The sequence below is a fragment of the Blennius ocellaris genome (genome assembly GCF_963422515.1).
Source record: "Blennius ocellaris genome assembly, chromosome: 17".
Lineage (NCBI taxonomy): Eukaryota > Metazoa > Chordata > Actinopteri > Blenniiformes > Blenniidae > Blennius > Blennius ocellaris.
The window spans coordinates 16,061,601-16,080,071 of NC_137666.1; the positions used below are offsets into that span (position 1 = coordinate 16,061,601).

Here is an 18,471-nt window from a genome sequence, read left to right on the forward strand (position 1 = left end):
ACCGTTCAAACCTTTCCTCCAACATTTATGCAAGCTCTCGCACAACAGGTTTTCCAAACAGGCCAGTCCTTCTCCCGGGCTTGTTTTCCCACCACATCCTTCCACTTGAAGTTTTTATGTACAGTAAAGGCTTGAGTCCTCGTGCACTGGTATGACCGGAGGAATCACCTGAGACCTCAGCCTAAACACACACACACACACACACACACACACACACACACACACACACACACACACACACACACACACACACACACACACACACACACACACACACACACACACACACACACACACACACACACACACACACACACACACACACACACACACACACACACACACACACAGAGGTAAAAACAGGACGCGTCTGTCCCCGGTGGCAGACTTGGCAGAGTCTGTATTTGTCAGGTGTGATCCATGTCGAGTGAAGCCACATTTTGGGAAGTGATGCCTCCTTTTCCCTGGAGGTTGAAGACAGCCGCGTCCAAAACGGCGGGAGGGAAAGGATGTGGGGGTTTTGAGGAGGAGGGATGAGCAGAAGGTGAATTAAGGCTCTTCTCTTGAGATGCAGTCCCTCACGAAATGAATCCAGCGAACCCCTCTGATGTAGGCTTCCCTTTTTCTCTCTCCTTCTCCCCCACATCTGCACCTGGCTGCACTGCATTCTGCTCACAGCATCTCCTCTTCCTTCCTCCACCACAGCTGATGCCTACCGATGGCACACACTCGCCTGCTCTTTATCAATGACGTTAAGCTGCTTTTCCTTTTTTCCAACCCCCTCCCCTCCTTTACCCCACCGTTGAGGAGGGAAACAGAGGCTCTGAAGGGATAAATCATTGTTGGATGAGAAGGAAAAAAAGAAAATCTGTCATTCCACCTTACCTTGCCGTCCAGTGAAGAGGAGAGCCTCTCTCCTTCAGGAAGGATTGGAAGCGAGAATGTGCACATACACACTCACATGCACTATTATGCACGGCTCACTCGCATTCACACACTCACACACTCACACACGGACATACACGCTCAAGCCTCCCTCCACACACAACGGCGAGGATGACTGGCTCTCAAGCGAGAGCACACTGCAGGCTGCCGCTTGCCCGGGAAAGCCCGATGCGTTCCTCCCTCCAGGCAGGAGCACACACTGCCATCTCAAAGGCTCTTTGTTGGGGCTGATTCATCCCCGGCTCCGCCGCTGAGTGCTGATCCATGTACCGGTGCCTGCTCCTGGGGACACGGAGGGGTTGTACAAAGGAGGGACAAAGCCATGAAAAGGAATGGCAGCATCCAGGAGGAGAGAATATCACGGCCCCGTATAGCTCCTTACATCCACCCCCCCCCACCCCCTGCTTCTATCCCTCTCCTGCTCAGGCTTGCCGTCTTTCACTCTCTTACAGACACGCTCTCCCTCCCGCCTCCCTCCCTCTCTCTCTCTCTCTCTCTCTCTCTCTCTTTCTCTCTCTCTTTATCACTTCCCTCCTTCCATGCCTCCTCCCACTCCCTCATTGGGCTGCAAAAGAACTGATAGCACAGTGTGTGTGTGTGTGTGTGTGTGTGTGTGTGTGTGTGTGTGTGTGTGTGTGTGTGTGTGTGTGTGTGTGTGTGTGTGTGTGTGTGTGTGTGTGTGTGTGTGTGTGTGTGTGTGTGTGTGTGTGTGTGTGTGTGTGTGCAAGCCGGTTTCCAGTGACTGTAAGCGGAGGAGAGCTCCTCTACAACTCATCACCTGGGATACCTTCCCCCCCCCCCCCCCCTTTACACATAATGTGACATGAGAGCACGAGGTGCTGTGTTCACCCACTGTGCTGCTGTTCAAGTTAAATGCACTATCCACGGAGCGACAGGGTCAGGCATGGCAGATGGCAGAAGGTGTCGTTGCATGTGGACGTATATGACGGGGGCGTGGGGCTATTTCTGTGAAGACTGCAATCCTCATCCTTCACAATCTCTTCTGAGTCCAATGTGACCCAAAAAAAATCCCCGTGGATGAAGGCGCGAGAAACCGAAGTTACAGATCAGGCTTGAGCCACAATCCTTGTTATTTGACTGAAACGTTCCCTTCTCTTTTCACCACAATCATTTCCTGAATAATTTATACAGCGGCTAAGACCAGACACAAAGCAGGAAAATGTATTAGGGTCAAGTCAGCCAGAAACTGCCTGCAAGAGTGAGCTGGATTCAGGGCATACATGTAATACATGGCACATTGATATGGGAGCAGTTTGCAAAGGCACCATAACAAGCTTAAATAATGATGTTCCCTCTTACGTATCAAATAAAAAAGTCAAGTGAAAAAAAAAAAAAAAGGCTCCACTGAAGCAATCTGCATAACAATGACAGATTTGCCTGTTGGGGGTCTGGCACACACGGCCCCCCTCCATCCCTCCTACTTGTCAGCATTATTGTCACAGATATTTATTGGTGTGACTCGTAGGACTTATCCTCTGTATTTCTTTGGAGTTCAAAAGCAATGAAACAGTCTTGTGAAAGTTACATTTATAGACAGAAAATATAGCGGTGATCAAGAAATATAAGTTGTGTTTGCAAAAGCTGGGCTGAGTTATCGCCCACACTTAATCTGCTGAGCCTGAGTGAGTGTGTGCTGCTCTGAAATGTCGATTATTGAAAGAAGTCAGCATGTTTTCATGAAGTCATTGAACCAATAGTTTCAACACGATGTTGAGTTTAACTTGTTTTATTCATTTTTTTTTTTTAAAGGAAGCTTGCCTCTTGTGCATGTATTAAATACATCATTGTATAGATGAGATGAAGTCATATTAAACTGCTTCTAGTTATTGAAGCTTGTTTCTATTTTAGGATGTCCCAGAGGAAAAAGAAAAGATTGATCACATGGTTTTATGTGAATTATTGGTGAGTTTTCTTTTACTCAGGAGAGGACTGCAATCTGACAGAGCTGGTGATGTATGGGGGGGGGCTTACCATGACAATACCATTCAGCATCATTAAAATGAAAGCCCGGGAGATGCCTAAGTGATACTGCCTTGATTGTTTGCATTTCAATTCACTCTATTGTTTAGGATGGATGTGTAAGGATTACACTCCTGACTATCAGGGTTCAGCCTGCAAAGCTACGGCCAAATGTAATTTCTTGTCACAATCCACTGGCATTTCCAGATGACCTATAAAGCCATTTTAATTCTGCAGGAGTGAGACAACTACAGCAGAAATCTGGGCAAATGCTTGCGTCACTCAGCCGCTAAACCCTGATGAGAGTTGAATATGGAAACTTATTTCAGCTCGGAAAAATAAAGACAGGAAGTCGTCCATGATCAAATATGTGGCTGCCATAATTTCTGAGCCTGCAATTGAAAACCATATATATATCGGTTCAATTTATGAGATTAAACATGAGAATTGATGACAAGATTTAAGGAAAATGTATATTTGACAGTCAAACATTTTGTCATATGAGTCTTAAACAAAACTGCATCAACAACTCCAAATTCTGAGAAGTTTTTAAAGGATGAGAAGAACTTTGATGGAGCTCCTTTGATTGTCAACGGATCTAAGTAATGACAATCATTGTGGAAAGTTGCTATAAGGGGAATTAAACTTTTGAACGTGATATGTATGACTAAACTTTTTTTATGTCCTTGATTTTACTTCGAGGATATTTCTATAGGTTTGTAAACAATGAAAAACTGAAATAAATGTCAGTCTAACTGACAAAGCTATAATAGTGTAGTTCTTGTTTCGCACCAATGAAACTGCTTGTGATTGTGTTGAATAGCCTGAATTAGTGATATATTTATAATAATATTGATAAATTAAGAAATTCATTGCATTGTGTCAGTGGCAGCCTTGTTTTTCATGGCTGTTGCTGGATTTTTATATTTCATTTTCTATATTGTCCGATTTGAGCATTTCATTATTTTCTAACAGTATACATCATTTGTTTTTAATCATATATTTTTATTCTATTCTAACTCCTTCCATCTTTTTGACCTTTAACTATTTCTTGTGTATTGTCAATAGCAGATATTTAATTCAGTTGACCTGCATCAAACATTTGAAGCTATTTTTTCAGACAAACTATGTATTTATAAAAATTACACTATGGCAAGTTGTTTTGTAAACACATGTAGACATAAAGCAGACCAAAAGGTTGGAATTTAAATCAAACTATGGGGCACATTCAGACACAACCTTGGAATTTGAAAATAGAGAAATAAATGATCAATTAAATAAAGTATGAGTAATATTAGTAAAATAACAGGATTTGATTCCAGTGAGCTATCTGTAATAAGTTAAAATTGAAAACATAATTGGATTATTTGTCTTCTAAATCTAAATTACAACATGTCAAAGGTACTATGATGACGACGAGACATTCGGGTAATAACTTAATAACAGTCCCTTTGCTTAAAGCAAATGGGTTTCATTGCAAGTGTTTGCAATAAAAAAAAAGGACACGTGGCATGCTGCTGAAATTCTGCAGACTCTCCTCCATTGTGCATGAAAATAGTCACTTCAGTGTGAGGCTCCATCCCTGGAACTGAAAGCAGGGAAACTTTTGGTGTTACCCAGGGCTTATGGATGCAGGCGGTGCAGATAGGTGAGGAGCCTGTAAACACAGCGGCTGTGTCTGTCACACTTAACCAGCCTGGACAAAAGCTTTTCTCCCAGGGACCGTCTGCAGCACATTAGGAGAGGGAGCCTGCTTGTAGTGTGTCTCCGCTGCTGGAAGGGAGAGCTATGGATTTTCTGTCCGAGTCGCTGGCTGCTTGCTTTCATGGGATGAGCTTTTAATCAGTCGTGTCAGAGAGGATACATTATTATGGTGCAGTTATGCCGTGTTATATTATGATGGGGTGAGGCTGCGGATCATGTTGCCTATCATTTATTGAATAAATTTCAACTGCTGTGATAGTCGTGGGGGGAAATGTACAGCAGACCGTATGGGAACTCACCACACGAGAAGAGGCTGGTTGACAGAGGGGACTGTGTAAGAGGTGCAGTGTGGGGAAATGTAAGTAATGTCATCTTTGTACATTTGGTGGCAGTAGTGAGTCAAACCAGTTTGCCTTAAGTCCATCTCTTTTGAGGTCCCATTTACGCAACAATATTTCAAATGAAAATGCATCGGTTTTGCATCTTGGTTTGAGGAAAGTTTATATAGAAACATTTTGAAAACAATGTCCTTTTATATCGAAAAGACAGAAATGCTGAAAACTGCAGTTTTCACATTGGGTCACTTGTGGATGCTGTTGGTTGTTTTTGTATTAAAACCACACACATGCGTGCAGAAAGCATTACGCTATAAATGTTAACTACAGAGAGTACACAGTTATTCGTATGGACAGACGATAGAATTGGATTGTTATTGCGGTGACTCTGAACCGTAAAACTACCAAGTCCCAAGAAAATATGGACTGGGAGACATGACACTAGCCGCCACGGTTGTTATTGTCCATCTACCGGCCATGGTGCACATGTGCAGTAGCAGTATTTCAGCAGAGATGTATTTTCCCTGTTTACACAGACTTGGCACATTTTCAAAGTTGCGTAACATTGCAGCCTTAATTTCAATCAGCGCTTAGTATGTAATTATTTTTCTGTTGTTGAATGTTGTGCATCTGGAATTAGCAAGCTGCACTTCTGCTCTGTTTATAGTTACCAAAGAGTAAAACGTGGATGTAGACAAGTAGATTAGGTATGCATCTACTCGTGAGGTTAAAACGTTAAAACATTCAGAAACAAAGTAAAGTCTTTGCTCATGTGGTGTAGTTTCGGGTCATGTGCCTGAATAGCATCATGACTGTTGTCTTTAATAAGCTTATTTTTAAGAGTTTTGAATATACTGTACCTCGAGGGTCTGCTCCTTCAGTGATTCCATGTGAATAAAGGGCAGCTCCACTCCTGCCAGGCCTCCTGAGGACAAGCAAGGCCCCCTCCTGCCCACAACTGCAAATGGTAGATTTAACTTGCTAATGAGCCAACCACCAATCCCCAAGTCATTCATCAAAGCCTGTCTCATGTGTGAAGTGGATCCCATCATCATCATGACACCAGATTAGGTTTACACCCATGATAGCAGACAGAGGGATTGTGGGAGACCTCTCCTGGATAATGATTAACATTTAAAGCCACATACAGGATTTGCTCACAGAATTTATGACCACTAGTTGTTATAAAAGAGTAACCGCCAGCAGGGAGCAGGTTAAATTCAGTCACTTCACACAAGGAAAAAAGCAACACTGTCATGCTCACTGGTGATAGAATACATGCTGTGGATTTAAAAAAAACTATTATTTCAAATGTAGTTTTCTAAAATCCAAAATTAGTTTCTTGTGCCACAATATTCGTTTGATAATTATTTTTGCTGAATGTCACCAAGATGTGAAAAATGCATGAATCTTATGAGTTTTTCTTCTGGATAGTTTCTTTTCAACTTAATTTTTTCCACATAAACACTCCTCTTCCATTCCTGTTATAATTATAATACCTCATTACACTGCAATGGTGAAAGATTGATGTGCTGCCACTTCTGCACACTGGTTAGCAGTAGTGAGTTACAGTACCGTCCCACCTGCCATAAGTCAAACTGACTGTTCATTTGCAGAGTTAATAGTTATGAAAGAGTAGTAGAGAAAAAGTAAATCTTGTTTTGATGGTCAGTTTCTTTTTCTCTTGTTGCATTGAGGACAGATTCAGCAAAGGAGCGACTCAATGCTCCATCTTGTGGTCAAAGTGTTATTGCAATAGGTCTAGTTGTTGAAGAGACTGCACTGCAGCATTAAGCGGATTTTGATATTGAAATGTTTTTTGTGATTATTGTTTCATGATTTTGAATATCTCAAAAGATGATGTATCAAAAGCAGGTTTCATTCTGCATGAACCAGAAAACCAAACAAGTAACACCCCTTTCAAATGATTGAACTTGTTTATTGAAGCAGGAAGTGAAAGAACATTCACTCAAACCAAGACTGAAACGACAGTGAAAATACTCCAGTGGACGTTTGTCTTCTCACTGTTTGAAAAAGCTAGAAAAAAGTACAAACACAGCAAACATAAAAAGCACTATTCTTGGGAACAATGCAACTGGAGAAAGCTGAATTAAGGACAGAGGTTGTGTGTAAAGCAGTGGTACAAGCGTTTCACATTAGGACAAAAAAAAAAAAAAATACAACAATGGATCCTTTGCTGCACCATTTGGGTAAACTGGGTTGTCCACCCATTCCGTTTATAACGGATCTAAAAGAGTGCCTCCAGTTCAGAAAGTTCCCAAATAGCTTTAGTCTTCAACTGACCCGAGTAACATGAATATTTACAAGAAACATCAACAATCCTCCCATGATATTTGTAGGTACAATCTTGTCACAGTGTTGCTCGTGTTCAAGATCAGTTTCCAGTGCTGGATTCATCCTTCTGACCCTCCTGTGCTTTCTTCTTGAAGTAGCGGTCAGCACGCAGTTCCTCAAAGCAGAACTCTGTTGCTCCGCCGAGCAGCAGCGCTTTACAGTACATGCTCTGCTCCTGGAGTTTCCCAGATTCGGCTTCCTTCTGGTGCTGCTGGTGCTCCTGTAGTCTCTTCAGAGGAGTTTCCTCTCTGGTCAGCTTACGCGCTGACAAAACCGTGTTCACCGCCGGGTTGATCTTACATGGAGTCCTGAGGGTGAGACGCTCAGTTACAACTTCATTACTCATCCAATCAGACTAACTATATCACAGACAGAAAATAAATGGTTTCATTCTATATAGTTTTAGTAAATGTTTCATTTTTTTCTTTTTAATTTGTTACAATTGTTACAAATAATTGTTTTGGTCTATATATTGCAATTGTAGAAATATCAAACAAAACAAACGTTTCACTTATTTCTACGGTGGCCTGGAAGTGCAAAAAACTACAAATTTCAGAAAATACTTCCAAATCCAAAAACACTTCTAAAATTCACCACAACACAATGGAAGCGTGTGTTCACCTGCTGACCGCCGGGTCGTCATTGATAGCATGACGCAATGACTCATTATTATTGTGTCCACAACAAACCCTACAATCATTTAGTGTAGTTGAACAGGAATGCGCATGTTAACTCAAATCCAAAGCCATCTACGAACCCGTCAACAGCTCGTCTCCATTGCACTTAATTTTATTGATCACACCTGTGTGTGATGTCCTCCTCAAGCACCGTGAGTCATTGAGCCCTCATAATGAAGAATGTTTAAAATGAACTATCAAAGCTTCAATAAAACCTTGAGTAGCCGTCAGTACTTCTAGGCCACAATGACGACAAAATATCTTGTCTCTTAACTATGAAAGACAACTGAAGTTTAGACTCTTATCAACTGACCACGGACCAATGCTTCAGTGGGCAGGAATGACTTCCTGTTGCGGAACTTCTGTCCAATCAGTGGTGAGCATCATTGTCCAATCGGTGACGACGCTGCTGTCAGCAGGTGCACAAGTTACTGTTGTGTTGTGGTGAATTGGGAATTGTTTTTTTAATTGGTGTTTTTTGGAAGAGTTTCTTGGATTGTGTGGTGGTTTTTTTTAATTTGGAAGTGTTTTTTGATGTTTTGCACTTCCAGGCCACCACTGGATTTCCTTTTTTTTTTTTTTTTTTTTTAAAGATGTGCTTATATGATGCCACTCACATTGTTGGAGGCTCATCTGACTCCTCGACAAATGGTTGGAAGGCGGGTTTCGGAGGCGGTGGAGGCATAACAGTGTGTCCAAATTTAGATTTCTGGGGCATCTATGCAATACAAATAGAAAAAGACCAAAATTAATGGCTTCTTGATGATTGTAATACACATTTAACTCAACTCACACTAGCAGCTGCTGCTGCTTTTTTCCCCCCTGTACCTTGACATCACACCATTTTTCAGCCGTCTTGTCATTCTCCTTTTCCCTCGATGTGGGAGGAGCCAGCCAGGATTCAAGCTTGCGCTCAGAGTGACCATCACTCTGACTTTTGTTCTCATCAAAGATCACCAGCCGACTGTTAGAGGCGTTACCGAGGACAGGGGCACCTCGGGACTGCAGGCCTCCAGCGACATCTGTCCACAAATAAATTGAAAATTAAACACATTTTCCCATAATAATGCCGAGATGTAATGTCGATAGCAGTTTGGAATTTCAAAACAGAGTGTGCCTGCTCACTTCTGATAGCCCGCCCTGTTCTGTTGATCGGGGCGATGGCCTTCTTTCCTCTGGGTTTGAGATCCACGAGTGAAGCTCTCTCGGGGTGTTTTTGCTCATCTTCACTACTGTCCTCATCCACTTTCATCATTGTCTGTCGGACCACGCGAGCCTGTAGCGCCCTACGAACAAAGACAATGTTAGGGAACATTTTTTGACTTAAGACATTCCTTTAAACCTTCACCAGACAGACCCGTACTTGTGAAACTGAAGAAGCTTGTCGTGTGGTTCGGCACAATTCTTAATTCCATCTTGGTAGACCAGGTCTGCTTGGCGATAGTTGCCCTGATTCTCATACTCTTCAGACCAAGCGATGTAGAGGGACGTCTGTGTCAGTCCGATTCCCTGAGCTTGCATGTACCGGTAAATGTCCAACGGCTCCGTGCAGGTCTCCGCCTGGTGGCACATCACACACAGACAAGTCAAGAATTACACAGGCTGCATTTGCTATCTAAAAATAGAAACCCGGGGAATAGTTGATGTAAAATAATGCACATACAAATTTGATCCAGAGGTCAATGTAGCGAGAATCGCTGTAGTAGTTCTTATCCTCCGTGAATCTGGTCACAACTCGCTCCAACAACGTGGCGAGGTGACTCTCTTTTCCTCCCTTCGGGAAGGTTTGCTCGGTCCATTTGATATACCTGTAGATACACAACCATGTTAGGATCAGGGGAAGATTTAAGAGCTGCCCTCATGAATATACTTTACCGTTTGCATATTTCACTCACCGATCCCAAACACTAAGCGGATCATCTCCATCGTACATGCGCAACTCAGACTCAAAGGCCCTGGAAAAACAAAACACAAATGTCGTTCTGCAATGTGAAAACCACCAAACAAAATGATTTAAAACAGATTTTTGCCGTCGCAATAAATGGCAAAGCTGATCCATACTGTCTCTGCTGGTTGATGACAGAGCTGGGTCCATCTTGTTGACTAAGTGCCTGATGTAAGGCAGATATCGCTCTGCCCCGCCTCAGTGGCTGGATGTTTTCCTTGCTCAGCTCCCAGTCAACATCACCTCCTTCTGCCATTGTGGAAATAAATTCCCCAAAACCTACAGAAAGGAACATGTTTATGAGTAATATCCAGATTATATTCAATCCATTATTACAGGAGGCATCTTTACATGCAATACTATATGAACTTTCTGCTTCTTCCCATGTGCTGTTTGAGACAGGTGTGTAATAATATGATTTATCCTCCATGAAACACCATCGGATTCCCTCTAAATTCTGCAGGAGACGCCAATAATTACAAACATACAGTCAACGTCACTAATTGACAGAAAAGGGAGCACCGCATTTGGGACAAATTCTGCGTGTGAACTCCAAAAACCCTTGATTGTAACTTCATGAAGTTTATTAGGGAGACATAAAGATCACCTCCACACAATATCTGTAGTTAGATCTCCAAAGGTTTTTGGGAGAAACCGTTTTGTCAAGCGCCTTCACAAACTGTGTGTTAGATGTCCCTGGAAGAATGGTGGCCACATCAAATAGCAGTGATACATTTCATTGCCCACAGATCTTTAAAACACTAACATCGAGAAGCTTCGCACTGGGCTGTAAAAGAGGAAAGAAATATATAATTTTTCAATGGATTTAAATCTCTTATTGCATTTCATTTTGTCAAGTCTGATATCTTAAGTTGTTGTGATTATCTTTGACTTTCATTTATATGTACCCTGCGACTGGTCATTAGGGGCAGGTTTTTTTTATTCTAGTGAAACATGGTCTTCTTTGTGCACATGAGGCGCCCCCCCACCAGAATCTTCGGCACTGCCAGGTGCGGCACATGCACGTTCCCTCATATTTTCATAATGTTTATCAAGCAACATCCCTACTTTCTGAGCCCTGCAGCTGGTTAATATGTCGGAGGTTGCTCGTACGTGATGCACTTGAACGCATCACTCAAAGTGGTCCGCCTCACAGCAGCATTATCCCGTTCTGACATGGGGTACTACATTGTCTTTACACCGTTACAAAGGTATATTTGTCTAGATGTAAAAAATGTTTTTTATTTGTAAGCCCGCAGTTTAAAAAAAAAACAGTGTTTAAAGTCGGTACTGTCTTTACTAGTGTAATGATATTGTTGTCTCGCGTGCAGCGTTTAAGTCACATGTAAGCTGCTGGTCCAATAGGAGAGCCAAAACATCCAAGATGGCTGCGCCTGCAATAGATCTTGCAGTTCAGAGGTGGAAAACAGGACAAAAACCCTTTTATAAGCCATCAAAAATATGCTATATGGCACTGATGTCAATAATGCTAAAAAAGAGCCCCGCAGCTTGATAAATTGTCTGAAAGCAGGCTTCTGACAATTAACAAGCACCTGAACCCATCACTCAAAGCCGTCATCTATGAAGCAACAACTTTAGGGCTTATTATTGTGCCAAATATATTGATACATCTTGTGTGTTTTTGTAAAATACACTTAATAATCCTTCCAAATGTGTCAAATTTACTTTGAAACCAAATCCTTCAAATCAATAATGCTGAAAAAAAATTCATGGGATGGGTAAATGCTGAGATGTCTGTAGGACGTTTGCATGTTCTACCCGTGTGTGTGTGTGTGTGTGTGTGTGTGTGTGTGTGTGTGTGTGTGTGTGTGTGTGTGTGTGTGTGTGTGTGTGTGTGTGTGTGTGTGTGTGTGTGTGTGTGTGTGTGTGTGTGTGTGTGTGTGTGTGTGTCGTTTCACTGTCCCTGAAGCAGGACGTGCGTTTTTCCGTTCCAATTAAAACCGTTTTAGCACCAAATGCTCAACCATTGCTTTGTTGAATATTTATGTAGGGTTATTGAGAGGTGGGATGTTAAGTGCACTGCTCTTGCAAAAAAAAAGTTGCTGCCGGCATATAAAAGTTCACCTGCACAAGCTCTATTAACGTAGTTTCAGAGTTCAGTTATTTTCGTCTCCCTTTAAACGTGAGCCAGCTAACACACGAGTAGCAGGCTAACGTTAGCCACGGCGTCATTTATCTACATTATCGCAATGTAATCAACATTCACATGTCACATATGCACATATATCACATAACACACCAGTATACAATTAAATAAAATAGCTTTTCATACCGCTTCCGAATGTGTTTTATCTGGTTTTCAGCTGCTTGGAGCTGAAGCGTCGGGGTTTTTTGAACGGTTCTCTGTGCTTTGAACGACGCCGCGAGAGCGCGAGGGGGACACTGATTGGATGAAGCGCAAAACGGAAAACGTAGTTTTACGTCACATCATTACGTCCGGTTTAGTTCCGTGTTTTGGTTTTCACCAGCGAGGTGGAGCGCCCGAAAACTTTAAAGATAAATGTAACTAAAAGACCACAAATAGGCTTTTATTTACACACTCAGCCGCTCGGGGCAACATTAGTCATCGCGCTGCCTCATGACTTTATTCTGCAGTTAATATGGACAGCCGCTGTTATTGTTGTGCATCAAAGTTTAGTATCTTCAAGAAGGAGGTAAGCTATCGGCTGATGTCACACACTCTACAATGTGCAATTAAAAAGCCTGACGCGTTCTGCAATGTCCTCACAGCTGGGATGTAAAAACTGCGGTCGCTCCTTTTGCTCCAGCTGTCTGACTTTCAGTGCTGTGGTGCCTCGCTGTGGCAACACCCAGCAGAAGGTCTGCAAGCAGTGCCACGGCAATCTGACGAGGTAAAGTTCAACTGCTGATTGGGAAGGGACTGTGACATGATTTATAGGAGTGCCGCGGTTACGCTAAAAAGCCAAATAAATCTCAACTTAATCCCTAGGCGTAGACCACTCCTTATAAGAGGTTAAACGTGTTGTTTTATTCTCTGTGTTGTCTGATTTAGGAATAATAATCGACAAGGGTTTACATTCTTCTTTTTGTGGGTGTATAATGGACTGGACTGGGCAGTAGCATCCCCTCTTTGTCCATTTATCAGGATCACAAGGGGCTGGAGTCAATCCCAGTTAACTATGAGCGAGGACAGGATACACCCTGGACACGTCTCCAGTCCATCACAGAGCAAATACACAGACACAACCACACACACTCACTTATGGCACATTTAGTGTCACCACTTAACCTCACATGCATGATTTTTTTTATCTTGGCCAGAAGCCACACACATGGGAGAACATGCAAACTCCACACAGGAAGGCCCATTGGGTATTTGATCTCACAATATTTTCGCTGAGGCAAGGACACTAACCACTGCACTCTAAGGTCTTTGTATTCATTGTATTATGCGATTGAATGGTGTCATTTGTCTTTTTCAAATGACTCAAGGACACTTTTTTATGCAACATTTATAAATGAAAGCTCTTCTCAACAAGGTAGAATACAATCAAGATGTGTATTTCCTTGTTTGTCTCCAAGTCCGGGCAGGTTTTCTCTGTGGAGTTTGAATGTTCTCCCTGTGCAGGTGTGGGTTTTCCTCTCGTTTCCTACAACAGTCTAAAAACATGCATTTGATGTAAATTGGTGACTACTTAATTGCTCTTAGGTGCAAATGTGAGCGTGTGTGATTGTGTTTGCCCTCTGATGGAGTGATGATTTGTCCATTGTTTACACTAACTTTGCCCATAGTCAGCTGGGATCAGCATGGATACCATGAGTGAAGAAATAACTCACAAAACCATTGATAGTTTAAGGATACTGTATTTATTTGAGAAGCACCTGTGTGTGTGTGTGTGTGTGTGTGTGTGTGTGTGTGTGTGTGTGTGTGTGTGTGTGTGTGTGTGTGTGTGTGTGTGTGTGTGTGTGTGTGTGTGTGTGTGTGTGTGTGTGTGTGTGTGTGTGTGTGTGTGTGTGTGTGTGTGTGTGTGTGTCAAAATATGGCTCGGGATCAATGACAAAACATTGAATGATACATCAATGCCCAAAAAACTGTACTACTTTTAGTTTTGTTTGCCTTTTTAAGAGTATTTGAAGCCTAACTCTAAGGGACCTCCTTGCAGATTTACAGATTGCATTATCATATAAAGCAGTACATTAACATCGAATGCATTTTTTTCAAGCAAGTTATTTCTCTTGTCATAATTTTCAGGGGAGAATCTTCAAATGATGCTGGAAGATGGTCACCTCCTGAAAATTACAAAAAGTCAGTATATAATGAAAATCTGGAGGTAAAAAAAATAAAATAACTGTGATTCCAACAATTTGTCATATCCTTAGTATTTGTGTGTATTCCATAGACGGGTTGCTGCGCTCGAGGCCAAACAACATGGACAGCCGAAACAGCCTGGTGTATCTGGAGGGAGTAGAAACGGCAAAGTAGGCCACCTACCAGCCAAAGGCTTGAGTAAAGAAGACCAGGCTATTGCTGAAAGACTTCAAAAACTCAAAGAAGACACTACGCCAAGTAATGAAATGTTTATTTGCAGATACCATTTTGATTCATTCTGGAAGATGCACCGATGAAGCTGCTGTAAACCTGTTATTATTCATTTTAGAGTCTATCCCCTCTGAGAGAGAGCTTGAATCTCGCCTTGCTGCACTGAAAACTCCCAGCCAGCCGCCTCCTTCCATGGAGGACATGGAGGACCGACTTGCTGCTCTACAGGGTCGACCTCCACCATCTCAAGCTGCTCCACGCGTGAGTCCCATCCCATTAATTGTTTTAATGTTTCAGGCTTTGCACTACAGCTCAGTGACAGGAAACTTATCTGCGTTGAGGAACAACGACCAGCTGAATAGTTTGCTCTAAATGCAAGATGCATATATAATTAGTCAGCCACAACATTATGATCACCTGTCTAATGTTGTGCAGGTTTACCTTTTTGTCAAAACAGTATTGACTCATTGATACATGGAATCAAGTAAAGACCTGGACATGTGCTTTGGTATCTGGCGCCCAGATGTTTGCAGCAAATCCTTTTAAGTTGTGTAATTTGTCAGATGGGGTTCCCATAAGATCACATGAATCAATGAGCCTTAGTAGCCATGTGTTTCCAGCATGACTTCACCACCACCACTGACACTGCCGACAGGGAACACTCCACACGAGATTAGAGATGTTCTGATCCAGTCATCTCGCATCGCAATCTGGTCTTTATTAAACTCTCAATGGGTTGCCCGTTTTTATGCTTATAACATCTGTTATTCACTTGACCTGTCAGTGGTTATAATGCCATGGCTGATGAGTGTATAATTGTGTGCTCATGCAGGCGCATCAGCCTCCAGATCGACGGACTCAGACTGAACAAGCCAATGACTTGATAACTCAAATGACGGATGAGGTTGCAATTGACAACCAGCAATCAAATCCTGAAAGCAGTAAGAAGTTTCTGGTGTCATTGATATTGATCCCAATCAGTTAGTAAGTAATGATGCAGTCGTAAAAAAAAGTGTTACACAGACATTATACTTACAACATGATTGAGTTCTGATAGTACAGCTAATGTATTGCTGTCTTCAGTGTGACTCTTGAGAGCTATTATTTCCCTTGCAGCCGTGGGTGGTTGCATGAATGACCTCAACAAGGGGGAAGGGGGAACTCTGGATGAGAATCTGGACGAGAACCAGGGTGCGGCCAAGCAGCTGGAGGCCGAGAAAGATCGCGTGCTTGAGGAGGCCATGGAGGAGCTGAGGACCGAGCGCCATTCCCAGCATCAGATCCTCCACATGACCAAAAGGCTGGCTCAGCTGAAGGGGCAGGACCCAGATAAAGGTACACAACAACATGACCACTAGAAAGCCACTGACGTCTTATATCACAATGTCATAAAATAAGAAGCCGCCTCACATCCTGTGGTGGTGTCTTTCACTTTTAGTTACTATGGAGGACTTCCAGCATCCTGACAGTGAAGAGGAGACAGAAGAAGAGGCTGTGATGAGAGTGTTAAAACAGGTAACGTCTATTATAGCACACACCATTGTAGGCAGATGGCCATAATGTTGTGGTGGATCAGCGCAGAGTCTTACTAACGGATTCCCTCATCTCGCATCACCTCATGTCACCTGTCAGTGGTCATAATGTTATGCTTGATCTGGAAATGATACTCTGACAGGCTGCGATGAGTTAAGCGGTTAAGATAACCACAAGGGGTTGCTATTATTCCTATTTTAATTATTTGTGAGGCGAACAACAGATATGTTGTGAGTTTTAATTGTGGCTGCAGCTCTCAGAAGAAGCGGCGCTGGATGAGGCCAGCGGATACAACATCCCATTGGAGCAGAGAGGCCCGAAGAACACTGAAAAGAAGAAATCCTCCAAGAAAACGGTACTGAAAAATACTCGTACACAATGGAATACTTTTTTTTTTTTTTTTAGGTAGATTGAGTTTTATAAACCTTTTTTTTTTTAATCCAACTCTTTTAAGACCCCAGCTCCTACATCTACAAGCAGATCTCTTCCAGCTGCTGTAGCACGTCAACCATCTGACAGCGACGACGAAGAGCTTCCCTGGTGTTGCATTTGTAACGCTGACGCCACCCTCCGCTGTCACACCTGTGAAGAGGACCTGTACTGCAACCGCTGCTTCAGGTACTTGATGCGTACACCGACGGTAAAAGGGGCACCAGCAACTCATCGAGACTTGACTTGTAGAAGAGCTCTGCATGGAAGTGGTGTGTCAGTCTCATGAAGGATGTTTGTGATCATGAATTCATGCCTTGACCCAGATAAATAGTCCGCCTGCTGCTGCCATACTGTTAAACAGCCTGAATATAAAGTATTTAGTCTGATGAATTATCAATCCACACTTCATCATCTCCCCAGGGAAGGCCATGACAAATATGACAGGAAGGAGCATCGCACAAGTAACTACACGGCCCCGAAGAAGAAGAAGAAGAGGACATGATAGCGATGGGGTGCTGCAGGTGTTTGCCTTATCAGGCTGTGGTCAATCGTCACCATTAGATTTGCTCATTCACCTCAAGTGACCTCTTATTGTTTGGAAAACTTGTGTAAACACTACCTGTTATCTAACGCAAAGCAGCACCTATCATGGTTGTATTTGATCCAGTGATCCACGGGACAGAAAACACCTGCCTTCTTTTATTTCTAATGCTGATCTAAATGAGCAAGAGCTTAAAAAGAGGCAATTTAGTGCATTTGCTATCAAACCAGAGGTTAGATGTGGACATAATCCTTCCATCAGGGGTTTTCAAAGTGTGGGAGTGGAAGCTCTCTTCCAGAGCTTGAACCATGTCATGCATTCTTTGGTACTTTATGTTTGACCTCGTAATATCTTTCACATGATATTGCTATATATGTCATTGCTAATTGAGTTCGGGATCGATAGGCAATAAAAATCATAAACCTTTTTCTCCTTGTTAGATGCTTTTTATTTGAAATATCAGTTAAGTCTTAACTGTTGCAAAGTATAGCTTTTGCAGTAAAGCTTCAGATTAAATTGTTGTTAATATAACAACCAATCCAATTGTAAAAGTGTGTGGTATATAAAATGATAGGTAAAGGTTTTCATAATAACTGTTAGATCTTGATTTCCTCAGTGATTAGGAGAAAATAAAAACATGGTGAGAAACGGTTTCCCCCCTGACCCCCAGATGTTTCTGCTGCTGAAGCCTTCTTAAGCCCCCACACTCTGAAAACCGCTCTGAAAACCATTTCCATAAATGCAATAAAATATGTTTGATAAGCTCAACTTACGTTATTTTTGTGGAATGTATGAGAAAAAAATAGAACAACTGAAGTGGTTTCTAGACAGTTGTGATATTTTTAGTGTTAGGGTTTGGCATTTTCTTTTTATGTGCGTCGTCCTACTTCCTGGTAGCAGCAAAAGCTCATCCAAGTGCACTTTGCACTTGTCGCCATTTGATGGTTGTGATGTGTTTAAAGCCGACGCAGGAAGCAGACACATTCTGATCTCATCTGGGACGATATGCAATCCCAGAGTATTGTCAACCCTGTGCTGAGGACGCACTGAGGAGTTGCTATAAAAGGATTACTGAGGGCTTGGTTTTCTTTTGGCAGCCACTCTTGTAGTCTATGTTTGGCTGCAAGTCTGACATAAGCTTGATGCTCTTGTCCTTATGTGTAATTTTATTATTAACGTAAAAAAAAAGTTATCGCAGTGTTGCATCTTTTAGTGTTATTTTTAACACCAAAGCCCCTTTTTCTACAGTCAAATATATTATTATTTGATTAAATGGCCTCAGTAGTTTGTCAGAAGTCTACTCTTAGATTCTCTTAGACTCTTAGAAAGGAGTGGAATTTGGCGAAGAACAATGGAAATGACCATAATGGAAGCCCTCAGCCGAAGGACCCCCTGAGTATGACAGAGAGAGAAGGCCAGAGTGCAGTTTCATCGGCGTGCATTACTGTCCAGCTCACTGAGGGGAAACCATGATTACAGTCTCCTCCGGGGGCTCACTCCAT

At 42.4% G+C, this 18,471-nt stretch overlaps 2 protein-coding genes across 2 annotated transcripts; one reads left to right on the top strand and one right to left on the bottom strand.

Moving 5' to 3' along the window:
• Positions 1–1,067: 1,067 nt before the first annotated feature.
• On the bottom strand, positions 1,068–10,197 carry bub1bb (BUB1 mitotic checkpoint serine/threonine kinase Bb; the record flags this gene model as incomplete). Its single annotated transcript, XM_080512656.1, has 11 exons — positions 1,068–1,227; positions 4,929–4,942; positions 5,825–5,889; positions 7,392–7,627; positions 8,614–8,714; positions 8,825–9,018; positions 9,122–9,282; positions 9,360–9,556; positions 9,660–9,804; positions 9,892–9,951; positions 10,058–10,197. 11 exons carry the CDS (start codon positions 10,195–10,197, stop codon positions 1,068–1,070), a joined length of 1,473 nt encoding a protein of 490 aa, XP_080368782.1.
• Positions 10,198–12,452: 2,255 nt separating this feature from the next.
• On the top strand, positions 12,453–17,815 carry zfyve19 (zinc finger, FYVE domain containing 19). The gene is made up of 11 exons (XM_080513291.1): positions 12,453–12,616; positions 12,693–12,814; positions 14,176–14,229; positions 14,324–14,490; positions 14,582–14,724; positions 15,296–15,404; positions 15,580–15,798; positions 15,902–15,978; positions 16,250–16,351; positions 16,451–16,614; positions 16,849–17,815. Exons 1-11 carry the CDS (start codon positions 12,563–12,565, stop codon positions 16,928–16,930), a joined length of 1,293 nt encoding a protein of 430 aa, XP_080369417.1. The 5' UTR covers positions 12,453–12,562; the 3' UTR covers positions 16,931–17,815.
• Positions 17,816–18,471: the final 656 nt, after the last annotated feature.

What these genes read in the sequence shown, in the direction of transcription:
- zfyve19 (XM_080513291.1), top strand. Translation starts at nt 12,563, where the DNA reads ATGGACAGCCGCTGTTATTGTTGTGCATCAAAGTTTAGTATCTTCAAG. An exon ending in TTAGTATCTTCAAGAAGGAG is followed by an intron (nt 12,617 to 12,692) that starts GTAAGCTATCGG and finishes ATGTCCTCACAG; the next exon opens with CTGGGATGTAAAAACTGCGG. An exon ending in CAAAGAAGACACTACGCCAA is followed by an intron (nt 14,491 to 14,581) that starts GTAATGAAATGT and finishes TATTCATTTTAG; the next exon opens with AGTCTATCCCCTCTGAGAGA.